We start from the raw sequence: 16838 nt of genomic DNA on the forward strand, positions 1-16838 counted from the left end.
AACATCTGGAAACACCAGTTTGGAGAATGCTGTGATTTTAAGGTCTTCTTTCTGAAAACAATTACAACTCAGAATCCTGCACAAATATGATGGGTAAAGGTAAAGGTTCCCCTTGACATTAAGTCCAGCCGTGTCTGACTCTAGGGGGCAATGCTCATCCCCATCTCCAAGCCATAGAGCCAGCATTTGTCCAAAGACAGTTTCCGTGATCACGTGGCCAATGTGACTAGACACAGAACGCTGTTATCTTCCCACTGAGGTGGTATCTATTTATCTACTTCCATTTTACATGCTTTTGAACTGCTAGGTTGGCAGAAGCTGGGACAAGCGATGGGAGCGCACTCCGTTGTGTGGATTTGATCTTACAACTGCTGGTCTTCTGACCTTGCAGCACAGAGGCTTCTGTAGTTTAACCGGCAGTGCCACCACGTATAACAAATATGACACACATTACAAATGTTAAGGAGAGGGCAGTGTTTTTTAGCCATGAGAGGAAAGACAACTTTAAACTTCAGAGTCACTTCCGTATTAGAAAGACAGCATTAGCCTTACTTGGCTGGAATACCATAATGTAATGATAAATTTGGAAGCACGGTTGCTCCTTCTGATTGTTCCCACTGACAGTTTCCCCCTACCAAGCCCCTGGGGAGCAATTCACATCACTAAATCAAAAGCAGGTCTTCTGTAAAGGTAGCTTGCAACTATCTGGGGGAAGTCGGTCCCTCTCCCACCTATTGCAGGTGAGCTCAGAAAGAAACATGAGGGGGGAGGAACAGATGATTCAACAGCCACTGTCGCTCTGAAAGCCTCAGGACTTCGACCCTCGGAGCTCTGGCTCCACTCATTGACACAACTGCTGAGGGGGGCGAAGGATGCGGAAGGCTTGAGGCTCTGGCTTCCACTCCCAGGAACAAGGCACCTGGCCTAAGGGTCTGGTTCCAGCACAAGGTGTGCTTCCCTGCCGTGCATTGCTCATTGCAGCCACAGGGGCCCAAAAAGGACCGCTTCTGCCACCGGCTGCGCCCACGAAGCGTTACAAATCGCGTCGTCTTATGCACGACGGGGGGAAGAAGACTCTTCAGCACTAGGAAAGGCCGGCGGCCGAGCGGGTCCGTCCGCGGTCCACTGGTGGGTTTTCCGCGCCCGCGGGGAGGGGGTTATATGTATGTGGGTGGGTGTGTTGTCGCACGTGCAGGCGCGAGGCACCCTGCTTCCGCCAGCGCAGTCCCTCCCGTTTCGCGCGCACACACATACACACACACCCCAAACTCACAGCTCCATCCTTCTCGCCGCACATGCCCAGCACGTCCCCCGCACTCCTCGGCTGCTCTCTGACTGGGCGGCAGCCCTCCACCCACCCGGCTCCGTGGCAGCATCGGAGGCCCTCTACTTCCGCATACGTCACCAGCAACGTCCCAGCGCCAGCCGCCGGTCACGTGACTCAGGTGGCCAGCCAGAAGTGGCTTCACGGCCAGGGGTTTGCGCATGCTCGCGATGGTTGGGGCTGCTGGAGAGGGAAGGTAGTTCGGGACTGGTTGCTTCTCGATACAGGAGTTCCGTGATAGTCTTCCGAAGAGCTGTGCGGGAGTAGACTGGGAAGTGTAGTTTATCGGGCTTCGCTTTTGTGTTCTCAAAGAATCCAAACAAACGGAAGACGGTACTTCCCAAACGTTGAGTGAGAGAAAGCTAGTTTTCCTTAGTAATTCAGATTTACCGCCTTGAAGAACTGGAAAGAACATTTACTGTCACTTCCTTCTCTGAACTACTCTCCACAGAAATCATTCTTAAGTCCTGGCTTGAAAAACGGAGGCCCTTGTCATGCTACCAGGCGTCTGGGTATCTCAGGGCAGCGCATTTCGCAGAAGTTATGGACTGGTTCCCTAAAGGAAGCCACCGGCTTGGGTTTGCAAGAGCTGAGGACCCGGCATTTTGGAGATCGCTCATTCAGAGGGTCGCCACACGTCAGGGTCAACTTGATGGCACATAACAACAACAAATGGAGATAGTCAGTGCTTTAGGTGGCAGAAGGTAGGTGTAGGTTTAGAAGGAAGCCCCAGTGATTGCACTGTTACAGGGAATTAGGCAGTTTTACGTATTGCTCACATATACCTGTATCTCCTTATTCAAGGTTACTGGCCCACTAGAACATCCCCAAAATGCAGCCTTTCGGGCCTCTCCAACAGGCTTGGCACTGGAGAGTTTTGGGTGGGGACATTTCTATTCTGGTTTACCTGGAATGAAGTAAACCCCAATGATGATCCCTCCAGGAGGGCCCAGCTCATCGTGGCTGTGCTCTTTATTACCTAAAAAGAGTTGCTGCTGGGGGCCAGGATTGATGTGACCCTGAATACATTTCAACATATTTTTAACTGCTCTAGAGAGAATCAGTTTTAATTTCTATTAGAGATTGTTAGTAGATTGCTGGTGCAAATTCGTGGATAGTAAATATTTATTTATTTAGAACACTTTACACCACGCTTCTCCTTAAAAGAACTCAGGTTGACTAATATGGAGTTTTTCCAGTAGTAACTTTGTACTAGCAGAAAGCAAGGTAGGGTGAATGATTTTCGGAGACTCACTGCAGCCCCAAATTTGGTCTTGAGAGCTGAGGGACCCTCTAAATCTGTATTGAATATGACAATGAGGACTGTGCTAGGGAGGCTGGTGAAAGCAGGCAGTGCACTTTGGTAGAACTACAGTTGGGTACAACCCTTGAAGTACTGAGTTTTCTTATATACTTTGGTTGCTCCAGACAGCATGGCCCTGCTGTTAGAATAAGATTAACCACCTCAGGTGGTTGGTTTGAGGTGTGATGAAAGGAGAATTAATCAATTAGTTACATAATATATTATGCTTGAATTTCACAATAAGGCATTTGTAGGATTTTCTGCCTCATGGACCAAAATAAAATGGCCAGCCTTGATCTAGACATGAGTAGGTGCCATTTGCAGAATGTCTTGGGCTGGCCCTGGGTCCTTCTGAAAGTATTACCTTAATATGTTTTGTGTGATTTTTCTTAAAAAGACTTAATACAGTTGTTTAACCTATCTTATGTGTGTTGCTGGTCAATAGCTGACTACATTCAGGACAGAGGGGGAAAGAGCACAATGGAAATATTGTTCAATTCAATTTGAATGTATATATTTACTTTCCGTTAAGTCCAAATAAATCTACTCAGTATACTGTATATAGTTGAAATACATAGTCACAGACAACAGTTCAATTACTTTTGCCTCACTCAATTATAAAGTTAAGGACTTTATTACTCCAAGAAGATAAGTTGCTTTTAGGCACATCAGCTGAAAATGGAACCTTATTTAAAGGTCAGATATTCCAGTTACCTGATGCTACTGGGTACAGGAGAATGTTATCTCTATCACAAACAGTTAAGAGCTTCTTGTGGGGATCTGATTGATCACAGTTAAACAAAACCTTAAGTAAAAGTTGCAAAGGCACCCTCTCATCTGGAAGTAAGTCCCAGTGGATTCAGGCTTGCTTCTCATTTGTAGTGCATAAGAAACGCAATGTTAAACTGTACTTCCATTATCTACTTATTTATTCATCATATTTATTCCCCATATTTCCTCTAACAAGCTCAAGGCAATTTACAAGGCTCTCTCCCACTTTATCCACACTCTATCCATCAGTGTAGTAAAGGTAAACCAGACTGAAAGTCATTTAGCAAGCTGTATGGTTCAATGGGACTTGAATCTGGATTTTTCCATATCAGGACAATTAACCATGACATCACACAAGGTCTCTTGGATGTTTGTTACTGTTGTTGTGTGCCATCAAGTTGCCTCTGATTTACGCAACTCTATGAATGAGCAACATCCAAGATGTCTTGTCATTAAGAGCCCTGCAAACTTAAGACTGTGGGTTGCTTAACTGAGTCAATCCATCTCACGTTTGGTCTTCCTGATTTCCTGCTGCCTTCAGCTTATCCTAGCATCATTAACTTTTCCATTGAGTCTTCTCTTCTCATGATATACCCAAAGTACAACAGCCCTGGAGACTTCAGGCTTGATTTGATGTAGCATCTACTTGTTTGCCCGGGGTGGGGGTGGGGTGTCAGCTGGTCCATGGTATATCCAAAGCTCTACTCCAGCACCATAGTTTGAACAAATAGATTTTTCTTCCTGTCAGCTTTCTTTACTGTCCAGTTTTCAGATCCATGGCCAAAATCCTCTTAAATTGTGCTGCATATCATCAGCCACAGTGATTTTTCAGAAATAAAACATTTATCTCACACACAGGCAAATTTCTGAGACTCCAGTCAAATTACTTTCACCATCAGGAAGCCATTGGAAACTGCAGGACCGGACAGGGAAGCCCTTATGTTCTAAAAATAGCTGCCACTGGTAAAGTCATCCTGATGATGGAGATTATCAGAAATCATATCCCAGTGACATAAGGGATTCCAGAGAGCTTTGAGACCTTTTAAGACATTCTGTATATCAGAAGTGTTTTATTTCTGAAAAATTGCTGCAGTTGATGACATTATTAGTCTTAGAGGGCATAGCTACATGGATAGTATTTCAATGTAGGAATATTGCAGTGTAGAGATGATCTTTGCCTCAGTCTCCAGTGACATGTACTTGTATTTGATTATATTTTTTAGTCCCTTTATTCTGTCTCCTTGGCTACAGTCTTAATTTGAATTTGACTGAGCTGAGATATACAAAAACTTTTAACACTTTTGAGTTTCTTCTTAGCGGTAGAGTTATGAACTGCTTCTATAGTCAGGATGTTTGTCTTAATATTCACCTGCAGTTCTGCTTTTGCATTTTCTGCCAGTAGTATGGTATTATGCCTTAAATTATTGATGTTTCTCCCATCAGTTTTCACTTCTCCTTCATCTGAATCTAACCTAGCCTTTCATATGCTATGTTGTGCATATAGACTGAACAGACAGGGAGATAAAATATGCACTTGTCTAATATTTTTGCTTATGGGAAATGATTGTGTTTCTCGACCTTCTGTCCCGAGTTATGTTTTGTTGACTAAAGTCATATGGCATATCATTTTAAAGAGTTCAATTAATTCAGATATGTGCATGTTTTGAATTATGCCATAATATAATAGGAGGGCTTTCATGAATTATGAGCCATTTTGGCTTGAGGATTTGGGAGTTGTACTCCTTGAATAGGTTGGATGAGTACCAAGACTGAGAGAGAGACAGAGACACAAAATGAAAAAAAGAGGTGTACTAGGAAGAGAGAGGGCACTGGGGTGAGGATAGGACTCACTGGATTTTAAGCCAGCTCCATTTGCTAAAGTGTAATAAAACTTTATTTATTTATTTATTTATTTATTTATTTATTTATTTATTTATTTATTTATTTATTTATTTATTTATTTATTTATTTATTTATTTATTTATTTCCACTTTACAGTGGAAGTGAAGAACAGATTTAAGGAACTAGATTTGGTGGACAGAGTGCCTGAAGAACTATGGATAGAGGCTCATAACATTGTACAGAGGGCAACAATAAAAACCATCCCAAAGAAAAGGAAATGCAAGAAAGCAAAGTGGCTGTTTAACTAGGCCTTACAAATAGCAAAGAAGAGAAGGGAAACCAAATGCAAAGGAAATAGGGAAAGTGACAGAAAATTGAATGCGGACTTCCATAGAATAGCAAGGACACAAGAGGGCCTTCTTAAATGAACAGAGAACAAAGAAATAGAGGAAAATAATAGAAACGGAAAAACCAGAGATCTGTTAAAAAAACTTGGAGATATTAAAGGAACATTTTGTGCAAAGATGGACCTGATAAAGGACAAAAGTGGGAGGGACCTCTCTGAAGCAGAAGACATCAAGAAGAGGTGGCAAGAATACTCAGAGGAATTATAGCAGAAAGATCTGGATGTCCTGGACAACCCGGATAGTGTGGTTGCTGACCTTGAGCCAGACATCCTGGAGAGTGAAGTCAAGTGGGCCTTAGAAAGCATGGCTGACAACAAGGCCAGTGGAGGTGATGGCATTCCAGTTGAACTATTCAAAATCTTAAAAGATGACGCTGTTAAAAAGGTAAAGGTTCCCCTTGACAATTTTTGTCCAGTCGTGTTCAACTCTAGGGGGCGGTGCTCATCCCTATTTCCAAGCCATAGAGCCAGTGTTTTGTCCGAAGACAATCTTCCGTGGTCACATGGCCAGTGCGCCTTAGACACGGAACACTGTTACCTTCCCACCGAGGTGGTCCCTATTTATCTACTTGCATTTGCATGCGTTCAAACTGCTAGGTTGGCGGGAGCTGGGACAAACGACGGGCGCTCACTCTGTCGCGTGGATTCGATCTTACGACTGCTTGGTCTTCTGACCCTGCAGCACAGGCTTCTGCGGTTTAGCCCGCAGCGCCACCACGTCCCTTAAGCTGTTAAGGTGCTACATTCAATATGCCAGCAAGTTTGGAAAACTCAGCAGTGGCTAGAGGATTGGAAAAGATCAGTCTACATCCCAATCCCAAAGAAGGGCAGTGCCAAAGAATGCTCCAACTACCGTACAATTGCACTCATTTCCCACACTACCAAAGTTATGCTCAAAATCCTACAAGATAGGCTTCTGCAGTATGTGGACCGAGAACTCCCAGAAGTACAAGCTGGATTTCGAAGGGGCAGAGGAACTAGAGAATCAATTGCTAACATGCGCTGGAGGACGGAGAAAGCCAGAATGTTCCAGAAAAACATCTACTTCTGCTTCATTGACTACGCAAAAGCCTTTGACTGTGTAGACCATAGCAAACTATGGAAAGTTCTTAAAGAAATCAGAGTGCCTGACCACCTTATCTATCTCCTGAGAAATCTATATGTGGGACAGGAAGCAACAGTTAGAACTGGATATGGAAGAACTGATTGGTTCAAAATTGGGAAAGGAGTACAACAAGGCTGTATATTGTCCCCCAGCTTATTTAACTTATATGCGAAAGGCAGGGCTGGATGAATCCCAAGCCGCAGTTAAGACTGCCAGAAGAAATACCAACAACCTCAGATATACAGATAATACCACTCCGATGGCAGAATGTGAGGAGGAATTAAAGAACTTTCTAATGAGGGTGAAAGAGGAGAACGCCAGAGTCTGAAGCTCAACATCAAAAAACTAGGATCATGGCCACTGGTCCCATCACTTCCTGTCTCCTGGCAAATAGAAGGGGAAGATATGGAGGCAGTGACAGATTTTACCATCTTGGGCTCCATGATCACTGCAGATGAAGATAGCTGCCACAAAATTAAGACTCCTGCTTTTTGGGAGGAAAGCGATGAAAAACCTAGACACTACTGTATTTTAAAAAGCAGAGACCTCACCTTGCCAACAAAGGTCCACATAGTCAAAGCTATGGTTTTTCCAGTAGCGATCTATGGAAGTGAGAGCTGGACCATAAAGAAGGCTAACCTCCGAAGAATTGATGCTTTTCAATTGTGGTGCTGGAGGAGACTCTTGAGAGTCCCCTATACTGCAAAGAGAATACACCTATCCAGTTTGAAGGAAATCTACCCTGAGTGCTCACTGGAAAGACAGATACTGAAGCTAAGGCTCCAATACTTTGGCCATCTCATGGGAAGACTCCCTGGAAAAGACCCTGATGTTGGGAAGGTTTGAGGGCAAGAGGAGAAGGGGACAACAGAGGATGAGATGGTTGGACAGTGTCATCGAAACTATCAATGTGAATATGACCAAACTCCGGAAGGCAGTGGATGACAGGAGGGCCTGGCGTGCTCTGGTCCATGGGGTCACAAAGAGTCGGACATGACTTAACTACCAAACAACAAAAACAAAGCTTCTTTCTAGATAAAATTCAGCCTCTCATGTGCCTATTTGTTCTATAGATATACCAATTATCTCCTTGGATAGTATATTGGGAGGTGTTACATACAGCACTGATGTTACCTGTCTGTCATGGGTTTGGAGGGAAAGTTCCATCCTATGGGGAGTGGAAGGCGGGACATCAGGAGGAGGGGCTGTACTATATATATATGTGAAGCGTGTGTGGAGAAGTTAGGAGACGCTGGGATGTGAAGAAGCAGCAGCTGGGAAGAAGAAGCTGGTGTGGGAGTCTGTGTGTCAGACAGGGTACTACTGTGTGTCAGAGTACCAACCTGATAGGTTCAGGTGTCTGAATGGTTAGCCAGAACTGATAGGTTCAGGGTCTGTGCTTCAAGTTAAGGGTTCTGTGTGAACCAAACTGTGTGTATGTATGAGTGAAACTAAGCCACGTTACTGAATCTTATTCACCTGATCATTTTATTTTCCCTGTGTGTGATTTAAATAAACCTTATTCTTTATTTGTTTAAAAATCCATCCCTGGTCTGTGTGACTTCTTATAGGGAATGGTTGGTGGCAGCTTAGTTAACGTGTGGCAGATCCCAGTAGGTCTGGGTTTGTCACATTGATTGGTGGCAGCGGTGGGATACGACTGGTCCAGTTGTCCAGTGGTCCAGCAAAGCCTTGGCAAGTGTGCCCAGAGCAAGGGGGGTCTAGTCAGGGACAATCTGAGAGCACGTAGGTAATCTTCTAGGTGTACCTCACGGGGGGGTGCACTAGTAGAAGAACGTGTAACCTCAGATTGGGGACTAGATTAGGGAGCTCTGAGGCAGCCTGTTTTGGCGGGAAAAAAGCTGAGGCAAAACTGTAAAGTAACAGTGATCTAGCCTGCCTGCTGAGAGGCCCAGCAGAGGGGGGTAGACTCTAACTCGCTACAGTTGCAAGTAGTGCTGAAGGACAGCAGCAATCTATAGGGAAAGCTGGTTCTGAGGCAAAAGAAAAAAAAAAAAGAAAAAAGTGGTTGTTTTATTTTGAGGCTTGACTTTTTAAAGCAGCCTGTTCTGAGGGGGGATTATGCCCTTGACTCGAAGCCAAATGGCAGAAATGGGTGAAGTGAAAGACCCCCAGGTTGACCAAGGTTCTGAGGATGAATTTGGCTCAGTGCAGGGTGACAGCACAGGAGAGCAGAACCCAGAACTCAGAAAAATACTCCTAGCCCAACAGCATGAACTGAGGGTGAGGGAAATGGAGGAAAGGGAAAGAGAGAAACAACGGCAATTTGAAGTAGAGAGAGAGAGAATGGAAAAAGAAGAAAGATTAGAGAGACAGAGAATGGAAATGGAGAGGGAGAGAGAGAAAATTGCTCTGGAAAAAGAAAGAATGGCATTTGAATTAAGAAAATTGGAACTGATGAACCAGAACAATAATAACAATAGGGATTCTGAGGGAGGCCAACTGTCTAAAGCTGACCTGAAGAAATTCCCTGTGTACCACAAGGGAGATTGTCCTGAGGTGTTCTTTTCCTTAGTGGAAAGAGCGTTTGTGGACTTCTCAGTGAGGGAAACTGAGAAGATGACCATCATGCGATCTTTAATCAGTGGTAGCCTGGCTGAGGTTTATTCAGAGATGCCACAGGAACTGATGAGAGATTTTGCAGAGTTTAAAAAACTGGTGTTTGCAAGACATGGGATAAATGCGGAACAGCTGAGGCAAAGATTCAGGTCCCTCACAAAGAAACCAGAGCAGACTTTTACCCAAGTGGGGGCTCAAGTGGTGAGGCTGCTAGAGAAATGGCTATCTCAGGAGGGGACAGAGACCTTTCAGCAGCTTAAAGATTTGATAGCGCAGGAACAGTTCTATTCAGTCCTGCATGGGGAACTGAAATTCCAGGTGAGGGAAAGGAAACCAAAATCTGTGGCAGAAGCAGCCGAGATCGCAGATTTTATTTACCAGATAAGAAAGCCCTTAGGTGAGGAGAAATCTGTAGGAAAATCCAAAGAAACCTACAGCAAGTACTCTCAGGGACCAGGGAAAAGCCAGCAAGGGGGAGGGGCCCATGGTGAAGGGAAGCCCTCAGAAATGAAACCAAGACCTCAGATTTTGGAGGGAAAACCAAAACAAGATGAGAGAGAATCAAAATACACCAGAAAATGTTATTTCTGTCAGGGAAAGGGCCATCTAATCTCAGAGTGTGAGAAATTAAAGCAGCTAAAAGGAATGGTGCCTCAGGATTCGAGTGGGACCAAGCCAAAAGCTGTGTTCTGTGTCCAGAAAGAGCAAGGCTCATTGTCACTGAGGGAGCCTGTTGCCATGGCTACTCAATCTGGAACAGCTACATCTGCTGATCAGGCTGAGGAAAATGGTCCTCTTGTAGAGGTCAGGCGCTGCCTGCTGGTGAGAACAGATTCTCAGTTGTTTGAGACAGCAGGGGTGGACGTAGGAATACTTGGCCATCAGTATAGGGGGCTGCGGGACACTTGTTCTCAGGTGACCCTGTGCCATCCAGATATTATTCCTAGGGAATATCTAATCCCAAATGAGAGCATGAAGGTGGCAGGGATTGAGGGGCAGGTAATCTCACTGCCAGTCGCGGAGGTACCTGTGAACTTTCAAGGCTGGAGGGGAGTTTGGCGGCTAGCAATTTCATCGACTCTGCCAGCAGCCGTGCTCGTGGGAAATGACCTGGCTGAACATGTGAAACGGGTGCTAGTGATTACACGTTCACAAGCCACCACGGGGACAGTTCAAGGGGGTAATGATGAGCCAGAGACGGAAGCAGAGGGGAGTTCAGAAGCTGTGATGGAAACCTTAACCACAGACAGCAGATTTGGACAAGAGCAAAAGGCAGACGCCACTCTCCAAAAGTGTTTTGAACAGGTGACTGACGCCCAGCTAACACCTGAAACCCCAGTGAGATTTCTGGAGAAAAAGGGGATTTTATATAGAGAGACCCTGAGGAATATCTCAAAAGGGGGAGATGGGATCAGAAGTCAGCTGGTGGTACCTGAAAAGTATCGCCCCATGATCTTACAAAGGGGGCACTCTGACATGTTTGCTGCACACTTAGGGGTGAACAAAACACAGCAGAGAATCACACAGAATTTCTACTGGCCTGACATAGGGAAGCAGATCAGGGAGTTCTGTAAACAATGTGATGTGTGTCAAAGGCAGGGGAATAGCCGCGATAGGACCAAAGCAAAGTTGTGCCCTTTGCCTGTGATTGACACTCCGTTCAAATGCATAGGGGTGGATATTGTGGGACCTTTGCCCAAGGCCACAAAGAGGGGGAACAGGTTCATTCTCACCATTGTGGACCATGCCACGAGGTACCCTGAAGCCATACCCTTGACTAACATTGAAACTAACACAGTGGCAGATGCCTTGGTGGGGTATATGTCCAGGATGGGATTTGCCTCAGAAATAATCACAGATTTGGGCGCATCGTTCACATCAAAGCTCATGAAACGCTTATGGCAAATCTGTGGAATTAAGCACAAGGAAACCACTGCCTATCATCCTGAAAGTAATGGGTTAACTGAGAAGTTCAATGGGACTCTAATGCGCATGATTAGGGCTTACTTGGCAGAGAATCCAAACAATTGGGACCAGAAGCTGCAATCCCTTTTGTTTGCTTATCGATCAGTGCCACAAGCCAGTACCGGGTTCAGTCCATTTGAACTTTTATTTGGGAGAAGGGTGAAAGGGCCCCTTGATTTGATCAAACAAAATTGGGAGCAGATCACCCAGGATGACCCACAAGACGTTGTGACATACATAGACACCTTGATGAATGACCTAAAGAGAAACCTAGAGCTAGCAGCAGAGACCCTGCAAGCTCAAAAGGTCAGAAAGAAAGTTTGGGATGACCAGAAAGCCGGGGAGAGGCACTTTAACCCAGGGGAGGGAGTGCTTTGGCCTAGGCTCTGCAAAGAAAACAAACTGCAGCTGGGTAGCCCAGAAGTAAAGTGCTTGGGTCACATGGTAGGGGGAGGAGTGATAAAACCCCTGGAGGCCAAAATAGAAGCAGTTCGTGATTGGCCCAGACCCAACACCAAGAAAAAAGTCAAATCATTTCTTGGGTTGGTGGGCTACTACAGAAAATTCATCCCGAGGTTTAGCGAGATTGCGGCTCCGCTGACCGATCTGACGAGGAAGAAGACTGATGACCGCATCCCGTGGACCAGCGACTGTGAGGAGGCGTTCCAGAGGTTGAAGCAGGCGCTAATCAACTATCCAGTGCTGCGTGCTCCAGACTTCGACCGGGAGTTCATCATCTACACCGATGCGTCTAACAGCGGGGTAGGAGCAGTTCTGTGCCAGGAGGATGAGAATGGTGACCAGCATCCAGTGTCCTACCTGAGTAGGAAACTTCAAAAAGGTGAGAGACATTTGGCAACCGTGGAGAAGGAGTGTTTGGCCATAGTCTATGCGATCCAGAAGGCCAAGCCTTACATCTGGGGAAGACATTTTGTTCTGTGCACTGACCATTCACCACTGCAATGGTTAAAGACAATGAAAACCCACAATAGCAAACTTATGAGGTGGGCTTTAAACCTACAGGACTATGACTTTGAAGTGAAGGTGGTCAGAGGGTCAGTGAACTGTGTTGCTGACGCCTTGTCAAGAAGACCTGAAGATTGAAGACGGCGAAAGAACATGGACTATGTGTATATATTGATGACAAAAAGTTAAATGTACCTATTTTTTGAACTTGGTTTGTATGAATAAAGGTAAATTGATGTAATGTATATGGTAAATGTTTAAATGCCTAATTGATATGGTTAACTTAGAATGTAAGTATAAGTAAGTATGGTATTATATGTATAACTGTTGTTGTGTGTTTTATCCAGGTTGTTTTTTGGGAAAAAGCACCTTAGCTTTCCCCCTACAAAACAACTTATAAAGAGGGGAGGTGTTACATACAGCACTGATGTTACCTGTCTGTCATGGGTTTGGAGGGAAAGTTCCATCCTATGGGGAGTGGAAGGCGGGACATCAGGAGGAGGGGCTGTACTATATATATATGTGAAGCGTGTGTGGAGAAGTTAGGAGACGCTGGGATGTGAAGAAGCAGCAGCTGGGAAGAAGAAGCTGGTGTGGGAGTCTGTGTGTCAGACAGGGTACTACTGTGTGTCAGAGTACCAACCTGATAGGTTCAGGTGTCTGAATGGTTAGCCAGAACTGATAGGTTCAGGGTCTGTGCTTCAAGTTAAGGGTTCTGTGTGAACCAAACTGTGTGTATGTATGAGTGAAACTAAGCCACGTTACTGAATCTTATTCACCTGATCATTTTATTTTCCCTGTGTGTGATTTAAATAAACCTTATTCTTTATTTGTTTAAAAATCCATCCCTGGTCTGTGTGACTTCTTATAGGGAATGGTTGGTGGCAGCTTAGTTAACGTGTGGCAGATCCCAGTAGGTCTGGGTTTGTCACAGGAGGGAATGCTTTCGGGCTTGAATTTTGAGTTACTGAATCTCCCAGTCATAGAGCAGCAAACGTATTTTCTACAACAAGAATATCCTTCCTGTCTCTTGTCTGAAATGGAAAGACAGCTTTACTACTGAGTCATTAGAGCCCTCCCTCTCTTGCAAACAGAGACCTGTAATGAAAACTCTTTACAACATGGGATAGGGTTGCACCTTTAAGTTCTAGTCCTGTACACAACTACCTGGGACTAAGGACCTGGAACTCAGTGAGGTTTTTGGATGGACATATATAGCATTGCAAGATGTTAGACTGTGCAATTGTTATTTTCTCAGATTACTTTCTCACAGAAAAATGTGATAAAAGCTGTGATCCTAAGATATTTTAGGAAGGAATTATGCCATAGTGAGATTCCACAATGAACATGCAGAGGATTATGTGCCCTTAAGTCTAGCTTTCTACTCTTAAGAGTGCAAGCAAGGAGTGCAACTCCCACTGAAAGAAGCAGCTGTTTTTGGATTTAGTAGAGTTGGATTTAATTCAATATTTCAGGTGGGGGGAATTATAATTCCTTACTGTTTGAAGAACGTTAGCAGAACCTATGTGTCTGCCCTGCAAAGGGAAATAAAATGTTGCTGAGATTTTAGTGTGATGATCACTATGTGCAACATGTATATGAAACAATTAGTTCTACTTCCAGGTAATCTTGCTTCTGATTTTGCAAACCTGAGAAAAAAACTTCCTAGATCTTTTTTCTCTCTAAACAGGAAATCCATTATTAGAAAAGACTGAATATGGGCAGGTTTTAGGGAAAAGCATGCAAGGAACTGACATTGTCCTCAGTTGTTATGTGCTATCTAGCCACTTTTGAGTTACGGAGACCGTGATGTAGTTTTCAGGGTAAGTGAGATATTCAAGGAGTCACCTCCAATGAGCACTGTTGTGACCTTCAGTGAGTCATGCTAAAGCAGAGATTTGAACCCAGATCTCCTGAGTCTGTTCTGACACTACCTGCTCTATCACACTTGCTGATGGAATCTGGGAAATCATGGAAGAGAAGGGAGCCCAGGTGATGTATGGGCTATGCTCCATGTCATTAAAAAAGGATGATTTCTTTAAGGAGGGAGAACACCTCCCTCCCATTTTTTTTCTACATAAAATGGCTTTTTATTCTTGGCAACAGGGGGATCAAATACAGACGCATAAATCTTTTAAAATCATGTATTAGCTTTCTTTCTCTTCTTCTTTCTAAATAACCCTGCATGTAATCTTTTGCCAAAAACTCATAGGCCAAGAATTGTAAGGGACAGGCCCTCAGAGAGAGGCCAGCCTTTTTCCAACAGCCATATTGAAAGGGAAAGCCTTTCCCTATGAATTTATCAGCCAAAAGTATTTACGTGAAGGGAAAGAGCTACTGTTGCTGACTCCCTCATCCCGCAAGGAGGGACTGTGATCAAATAGAAGGCTTCACTCTGCCCAGCAAGCAACCCTTCTAACCGGTTCGCTTACTCCCAGGGCGTCCCATCGATCCCTACGGGATTACTTCGAAATGGCTGGCTACCTCTGCATCTCCCCACGCCTTTTAAAGAGCCCCTTTTGACAGTCCCCGCGGTACCCAGGATGCGAACAGTTGTTTCCCGGGAATAGAAAGAGACGACCCCGCAGCTCCCCTCCTTTCCTTTCCTTCCTCTTCCCCTCCCTCTTCCCATGCTGTAGGCCTGGGATCTTGAGGGTCGCGGCCCGCTCCAGCGCCCGCTCCCCCTTGGCCTTTTCGCTTACCTGTAGTAGCGATCATCTTTGTAGGGGGTCAGATCCTCCTTGATCTCCTTGTAGGTCTCTCGGAGGCGTTTGCAAATGTGCTTGAGCTCGCCGCAGAGCGGGTTCTCAAAGGCGGGGTAATCCGCCTCCATTCCGCACCCTGACATGGCACCGCCTTCGCCCCTCACCGCCGCCGCCGCCGCCGGAACAGCCGCCCGGGCGCTTTACGCTCCTCGCTCAGCCATCAGGGGGATCCCGCTGTGGACCACGGAGGTTCCTCGGACGGGTCTTGGCTGCTGCGAGAAACAGGAATGACTGGGAGACGGGAGATGGCAATGGCCCACCTCCCGGGCCGCCGCCTCCGTCCTCTCGCTCAACCTCTCGGCTGTGCCAAGAGAGCGCCGCCACTGGGCGCTCGAGGGAGTGGCGGCGGCTCCTGCTCCTGCTCGCCCAGTATTACCCACCGTCAAGCTCTACTTTCGCCTCCGAAGCCTGTAGCATTTTGGACGGGGGGTGGGGGAGAGCTTTTGCGTACGCGAGCGAGGAAAACGACAAGGCAGAGTTCCTCGGAGAGGCGATGACGTGCCGAGACGAATGTCCTCTGCCTCCACCCCCCCCACCCCCCGCTGCCAAGGCTCGCGTTCGCTGGATCGGGTAGGCTAGGAAAAGGTTCAGCACCGTGGACAGCAGCCACGGCTCTCGGGAAGGCTACGTTACGGAACCTGATTCCGGACTGTTTTGAAGGCACGTCTGCAGATGTGGTTTGGAAGGGAGCGGAGGCAATTCGTGGGGCGCTCTGGTCTCTTGCAGGTGGTGGCCTCCCTGCAGAAGGAACTTCGTTGCCTTTTGATATCTGGGGCAATTGATCAAAAGAGCATGTTACCATAGTCTCTCGAGACTGAAGGATGCCTATGCTATAATCAAAAGTATTTCTTGTTGTTCTGTCCTAGCCTGCATTCCAGAAGGAAATGCTCAGGGAAGATCTGCTGCTGTTTCAACATTGCCCTGTTTCCCTGAAAGTAAGCCCTAACCTGAAAATAAACCCTAGTATGATTTTGCAGGATGCTTGTAATATAAGCCTATCCCCAAAAATAAGCCCTAGTTAAATGAAACTCCGCCCTCCACCATTGTGCAGCAACCAGAAGATGACATGACTGTATTTGAATAAATGTAGATTGTTGTACATGAAAAAAATAAGACATCCCCTGAAAATAAGCCCTAATGTGTTTTTTGGAGCGAATATTAATATAAGACCCCGTCTTATTTTCAGGGAAACATGGTAGGTATTAGTAGTTAGTTTGAAAGGCTGCCACTAGATGGTTAACTGAGACCAAGATGGAAAGGATTCTGGCTACTTGTCTATTTCTTTGAAATACATAATAAGAGAGAACACAGAGAACACCTGGGAACTACTTCAAAATATTCCCCTCGGACATTTGAAAACTGACATAATTTTGGTAAGGCCTACTTTCTAATAAAAATGAAATCAAAATTATCAGTTTCATCAAGCCAGCAGTAAATACTGAAATTCAGTTTTTAAATACACTTCTTACTTCAGTGGCAAGAAGTTGGCACACATTGTGCCAGTATCTGTGTAAAACTGCAACCAGAATAGTTAAGGAAGAAATTCTAAGATATACCAGACTCTGCATATGGTTTATAGTCTGAGGGTTTTTTAAAAAGTGTTAAATGGAGGAATATCTGTTACATTTTTCTTTGTCATGGTGTTACCAGAACACAGTTTTTAAATGTTATTATACACAAGAAGTCCTAGTGGCTTTTAAAGCACATTCTCCAAACAACATTTACTACGATGGTTGTTGTGGGTTTTCCGGGTTGTTTGACCATGTTCTTAAGGTTTTTCTTCCTAATGTTTCACCATTCTCTGTGGCTGG

At 45.2% G+C, this 16838-nt stretch overlaps 1 protein-coding gene and 2 long non-coding RNA genes across 4 annotated transcripts in view; 2 read left to right on the forward strand and 1 right to left on the reverse strand.

Moving 5' to 3' along the window:
* The window catches only part of TMEM181 (transmembrane protein 181), a 52999-nt gene extending 37490 nt beyond the window's left edge, over nucleotides 1-15509 (reverse strand). Inside the window, exon 1 of one of the 2 annotated variants that reach the window (XM_072994770.2) lies at nucleotides 14965-15509. In XM_072994770.2, coding sequence (XP_072850871.1) covers nucleotides 14965-15110 — 146 coding nt within the window. In that variant the 5' untranslated portion in view covers nucleotides 15111-15509. Of the gene's footprint in view, nucleotides 1-1273; nucleotides 1398-14964 lie in introns of those variants that run through there. The other variant, XM_072994776.2, reaches the window with a different exon arrangement.
* On the forward strand, nucleotides 1942-5513 carry LOC144585920 (uncharacterized). The gene is made up of 2 exons (XR_013540546.1): nucleotides 1942-2028; nucleotides 5397-5513. It is a non-coding gene; the product is annotated as an uncharacterized LOC144585920 (long non-coding RNA).
* LOC144585919 (uncharacterized) lies at nucleotides 5936-14395 on the forward strand. The gene is made up of 2 exons (XR_013540545.1): nucleotides 5936-7860; nucleotides 13200-14395. It is a non-coding gene; the product is annotated as an uncharacterized LOC144585919 (long non-coding RNA).
* Nucleotides 15510-16838: the final 1329 nt, after the last annotated feature.

The sequence above is a fragment of the Pogona vitticeps genome, chromosome 1, assembly GCF_051106095.1.
Source record: "Pogona vitticeps strain Pit_001003342236 chromosome 1, PviZW2.1, whole genome shotgun sequence".
NCBI classification, from domain to species: domain Eukaryota; kingdom Metazoa; phylum Chordata; class Lepidosauria; order Squamata; family Agamidae; genus Pogona; species Pogona vitticeps.